Source organism: Bufo bufo, chromosome 1 (assembly GCF_905171765.1).
Source record: "Bufo bufo chromosome 1, aBufBuf1.1, whole genome shotgun sequence".
Classification (NCBI taxonomy): domain Eukaryota; kingdom Metazoa; phylum Chordata; class Amphibia; order Anura; family Bufonidae; genus Bufo; species Bufo bufo.
In genome coordinates, this window is record NC_053389.1 from 80,694,807 (window position 1) to 80,700,806 (window position 6,000).

A 6,000-nucleotide genomic window follows, 5' to 3' on the forward strand; every position below is an offset into this window, starting at 1 on the left:
TGGATTTTTTTTTAAAACATGCATTTATTAAAGAATACTTGTTAATAAAATGTGCTGCCCTAAATTAAAAAGGTAAGTCCCATCTCAGGAGTCCCCTGTATTCATTTTCCTGTTTCACTCACTGCCTCATGTCTTCTTAACAGTAATTGTACAGGTATATGCAAAAGTGAATCATTGGGGAGGGGGACAAGAAGTGGTTCTAATCTGCACCAAATCTGAGAGCTATGAGCCCCAGTTTAGATCTACAATATGCCTGGTTCTATGATACCTACAGAAAGAACTATAATGGACTGCACTCTTCACCTACAGCAGACAGTTTTGTGTGTCGTGGTATTCTATTGGCCCCAGGACTTCAGTTCTTGTTGGTTACTGTAATTCGCTGGATAAGCAGCTCATTAAAGGTAAAAAGGAATCACCAAGTAGTCAATCTGTGTCAAAACAGGTATAGGGATGAGCAAGCAAGGAAAGCAGCAAGGTACAGGTGATTAATCACTATAGCTGTAAACTAATGAAATAGAATAAAACGTGTTAACTCTCTAGTGTGATTGTCCTGGCAAGGAGAAGAATGGTGGTGTCTGCCTCAAATCCACCTTTTGCAGCCACCATTCTTCCCCTTGCCAGTAGAATCACACTAGAGAGTGCCCTCTTTAACACGTTTTATGCTATATCATTAGTTTACAGCTATAGTGATTAATCACCTGTAGGTTTATTACTGACATCGAGCTGTAGGTTTATTACTGGTGTTGGTTGATACAGGTCCAAATCTCTCACATCTAGCATTGTGCTGATCTGTTTTTATCAAGGTCATAGGCTCCATTTATAGGCTCCGCTGACTGACTTGAGGATTTGAGGGACAAGAACCACCTGTTCCAGTGATTGGGGTTCCTAGTGGTCAGACTCCCTACCGTATAACACTTATCACCTACCAGTCCAGGAGCTAGATGAGAAATGCTTTGGCCTGGAAAACCTCTGTACATTTAGAAAAGAACAAGCAAAACACATTTTTTACTCGACAAACTAAAAAATAACTGCAGTAAATTATAAATCTCATAACTGAAGCTTTTCAATGAATTGAAATGACTGAATTAGTTACCTGTGGTGAAAGTTTCATGTAGATTTCGTGTTGCAAATTCGATCCATTCTCCAAAAAGGATTCCTTTTCCGGGAGCATAGGATGTCTGTAAGTAATCCCTGGCGTTAAAGTTATCAATGTAGGCTTGCGCAGAGGTATGGGGGGCGGTCATGATGTTCTCTCCTCAGGATTGTCCTCAGATTCTCTGTTAGATGTTTCAGAATTAGACCTGATTGTAAAAAAAAAAATGGAAATCAGACATCGAATAGTAGATGACAATCACTTTCTATCAAAAAGAGAACCAGCCCTGTACCTCACATGGAACCAGAGATCTCCCCATTGATTGTTCTGTTAGATTTATATCAAGCTGAAAGCTCAAGGGGAGTGTCTTATCTGCTGCACTAAAAAAGAAATAAGAAGAAAAACAAACAGCAGGTGGCGCTGAACAGATATATTTTATTGAATAGCTCGGTGACTATACAAATTTTTTAATTACCTGCAATTACAAAAGTATTCAGATCCAGGAGCTGGTTTAAAAACTGTAGAATATTCTTCTTGGGACAACTTCTTTAAGAGGATTGTCTTTATTTTATAGTTTTTGTCTAGCCTTTCCATTATCATAAGAAGACTTAAAGGCAACCTGTCACCATGATAAATACAATGCAATCTGCAGGCAGCATGGTATAGAGCGGGAGGTGCTGAGCAGATTGATATATAGTTTTGTGGGAAAAGATTCAGTAGAAATTGTATTTTATTCATCTAAGGGTCCATTCACACAAATGTTAGGACTCAGTGCCCGTGCGATCCACAATGCACGGGCACCTGCTGTGTGAATCCCATATTGTTGTGCGGACACATTGACTCAATTGGGTCTGCGATCCGGAAAATACGGCAAAAAATAGGACATGTCTTATCTTTTGTGGTGCGGAGGCACGGACCGAAAAGCTTCCGAATGCTTCAGTGGGCTTCCAATTTGTGCCTCTGCTCCACAATAGATATGACAAATCCTATCTTTTGCCGAAATGTTTGCGGATCGTGGACCCATTCAATGGTTCCGCATCCGCACTACGGAGTGCACATGTCAGTATATTCATTATAGCTTTTTTGGCAGATTAATTATATACTGTATAGATTCTGTTTAACCAGAAAAGTATTGTCTAAACCTATTTGAAATATGTGAAATATTGAATATTCCTTAGATCAGTGGTGGGCAAACTTTTTTGTCAACTGAGCCAAATATCTCCAAAACCACGATTGAAATTTCTTTTGAGAGCCACATTTTTAAAACCTAAAATATTGCGTCAACAGTACCAGTGAGGACTATTAGGGCTTATGCACACGACCGTGTTCCCGCCGTTGCCATATTGCAGGCCACATACGGCGGGTCCGCAATACACGGGCACTGGCCATGTGCAGCCCACATCATGGACCCATTCACTTCAATGGGTCCAGGATCCGGGATATGAGTTCTACAGAGTGCTTCCGTGGTGCTTCTGGCTGTGCCTCCGCGCTACAAAAAAGCACCACGGAAGCACACTGTAGCACTCATATCCCAGATCCTGGACCCATTGAAGTGAATGGGTCCATGATGCGGGCTGCACACGGCCGTGTGCAGCCCGCATCATGGACCCATTCACTTCAGCATGCGCTACTTTTTTGTGGTGCGGACAGTCGGATGCGGATCGCAAACCCCATTCAAGTGAATGGGTCCGCGATCCTCATGCAGCTGCCCCATGGTCTGTGTCCGTGCATTGCGGACCGCTAATTGGCCTCACAGGCACGGCGCCCTTACATTCGTGGGCATGAGCCCAGAGTGTATTTTTACATACTTTTATATGTACTTTCTTTTATTTGGATCTTGATTATTATTTCATTTTATCTTTATCATTTTTTACTTTTATTAAACTTGTCTGCAGATGTGGATGTAATGTGGATGACGCACTTATGGGGGATATCTGTGGATGAAGCACTTATGGGGGATATCTGTGGATGACGCACTTATGGGGGATATCTGTGGATGATGCACTTATGGGGGATATCTGTGGATGACGCACTTATGGGGGATATCTGTGGATGACATGTATATCCCCCATAAGTGCCCTCCACAGATATCCCCCATAAGTGCCCTCCATAGATATCCCCCATAAGTGCCCTCCATAGATATCCCCCATAAGTGCCTTCTAGTAAGTAAAGTAATGTATTAGTGGGGGGGAGGGGGGGGGGGCAGGGACACTTGCGGCGGGGCCGGTGCAGTGCCCGGAGCTGTGCACACACCGGGGCCAGCTCCTAACTTTCTGCTGCAGGACATTTCGCTCAAATTCTCCTGAGCGGCGGCCTCTTCACCACTCCTCACATGGCCGGCAGTGGGCAGCCGAACTAGAGCGCCGCTGCCCGCCCTTCTGCTGCTGTGCGCAGCGTGACATCTCTCCCTCCGTCATGCGCCTCCTGCCCCGCCTGCCTGCTTTATTAATAAAGTGGAAGGAGCAGACAGACGGGGCAGGAGGCGCATGACTGACATTTTGCAAGCAGCTTGAGTGGCGCAATATGGCTGCGTGGCCGCCCACCCGCGCCACTTAGACGTAAGGGAACACTGACTGAAGGGGCCAGGGGGGTCCACAGGTGACTGCATGTGCGCCACTGTGGGAGCCCGCAGCAAAGAGCCGCATTGAAGTTAAAGAGCCGCTTGTGGCTTGCGAGCCGACCACTGCCTTTGATTAAATCGTACCTCTTCCAAAGCTGGACATAAGCAACGCCATAATTCAGCATTTACGAAGTTGCAGTAGTGAACATGGGATCTAAATGGTTTACAGAGGTTTCGACTTCCCACTGTGCACCATAAAGTTTCCCTGCAATGTGATCACAGGTAGAGTTGAGCGAACACCTGGATGTTCGGGTTCGAGAAGTTCGGCCGAACTTCCCGGAAATGTTCGGGATCCGAACCCGACCCGAACCCGAACCCGAACCCCATTGAAGTCAATGGGGACCCGAACTTTTGGGCACTAAAAAGGCTGTAAAACAGCCCAGGAAAGAGCTAGAGGGCTGCAAAAGGCAGCAACATGTAGGTAAATCCCCTGCAAACAAATGTGGATAGGGAAATGAATTAAAATAAAAATTAAAAAAATAAAAATTAACCAATATCAATTGGACAGAGGTCCCATAGCAGAGAATCTGGCTTCACGTCAGCAGAGAATCAGTCTCTTCATGCCATAGCAAAGAATCTGGCTTCATGTCAGCAGAGAATCAGTCTCTTCATGCCATAGCAGAGAATCTGGCTTCATGTCAGCACAGAATAGGTCTTCATGTAGTGTACGGGGACTGTATTACCCGTCACTACCAAAGTGTCACTTGGTGTGCTGTCGTCCCTCCTTAGTTATGGAGAAGTTGGTATATGTCAGTTTTATAAATTGTCATGTAATGTAATGTCATGTATTTCCCTGTTACTGTGAAACTTGCATGTACAGGCCTGCAGGGGTGTCATTCCAGCTTCTAGTCGCTAGAGGGAGCTAGAGAGCCCTAGTTTATATAAGGCCCAGACAGGGAAGCAAAGGTCAGTCTAGTGGAGAGCTCAGAAGTTTCTAGAGCCTCAGGAAGCTGAGAGAGACCGAGGCAAAGTGCAGAGAAGCAAGAGGTACTCAAAATAACAGAGGAGGTACTTTCTAAAGCTATAGCCAAGGATATAAAGCCAGAACTAGGTTATTGGGCCTTGGTGAAGAATTGCTATATTCCAGGATCAGACAGAAATAGAGTGCAAGCTCCTGTACTGCAAGTCCTGTGTTCAACACTCTGTAATCACCTTGCTAAATCTGTAATTGCCTGCATCAACCGTATTGCAAAATCGACTGTATGCCAAGGAACTGCGATTCCAATATTGTCTCTGCATGAAAACTACTAAAGTTGGAGTTCTGTTTTAATACCACGTGTTCCTCAATTTATTCCTGCTATCCGCAAACGGCGTGCCACCGTTTAATTGGCACTGGCGTCACGAACATTTTCTACAATCACCTGCTTATGCAGAGAGTCAGCCGTCTCAGGTTAGTGTCATTGCACTACTACACCCAGAAACTCTATTACACACAACTTGAGTACGCTGCACCTCTCTTTTGGCGTCACGAACAGGATACGCACGCTTTCCAGTGCAAGAAGCGTGAACTTTGTGCCTTATACAGTTGCCCTGTGACCAAAGTGACAAATTGCCTGTTTATTGAAAGTGGACTTTGTGGACTGAAAATCATACCCAAAGTGTACCCAAAACTTCTAAAAAGCGCTGTGCAGTGTTGCGCTACCCAGAGAAAGAAAATCGCCGCATTGGAGTGTGGTTTTGTGGACTTTTTACAATCCTGCTTGCTGTCAGTGAATGGACAGCGTTTCTTGCTAAAGATGGCCGCTGAGCTTGCTGAAATAGCTGCTGCGTCATCTTCATCCCGAAAAGGCGGGAAAAATTGGCGCCTTTCTGAGGAAAAAGCGGGAAGAAGGTCAAGGTCAGGCGCCACGGCTTATCTGGATATTTGCATGTCTGCCAGCATGGACACCGCCTTCCATATACTGGAATACCTGGGGGGCGGCCTCCCAGTGCAGTGGGAGGAGCTGGCTACTCTAATTGACGCGACCCTATCGCTCTCCTCAGAAGGATCGAGCATGTTGGATAGTGAGCAGAGTGTTACTGCAGCGTCCGCACCTGAAATTGCAAAGATGACTGATATCGGTGTCGAGCCAGAAGAGGCTCCACCGGCCTACTCTCCGGGACCGGAGCAACCCGCCTGCCGCCCAAGGGAGAAAGAACCCGAGCCCTGCTATGGCTCGTGGAGGGACTTTTTCCAACCATCTTTCAAATGGTCCTCCCTGATGGCGGAGATCCGAGAGGCCGCTATAAAGCGGAATACAAAGACCAAAATCATCTACGAGGAACTAACTAAGACAATACATGAGAA

The 6,000-nt window shown here is 45.6% G+C and overlaps 1 protein-coding gene across 7 annotated transcripts in view; it reads right to left on the reverse strand.

Annotated features, from left to right (window-relative positions):
* The window catches only part of LOC120996676 (nicotinamide N-methyltransferase-like), a 40,796-nt gene extending 39,375 nt beyond the window's left edge, over positions 1–1,421 (reverse strand). For all 7 annotated transcript variants that reach the window (XR_005777847.1, XR_005777844.1, XR_005777843.1 and 4 more), the window contains exons 1-2: positions 1,386–1,421; positions 1,094–1,301 (exon numbers count right to left, since the gene is read on the reverse strand). Coding sequence is in view for 4 of the 7 variants with exons in the window: in XM_040426786.1 (XP_040282720.1) it covers positions 1,094–1,244 (151 nt within the window). In the remaining 3 variants the exon portion in view is untranslated. The remainder of the gene's footprint in view (positions 1–1,093; positions 1,302–1,385) is intronic.
* Positions 1,422–6,000: the final 4,579 nt, after the last annotated feature.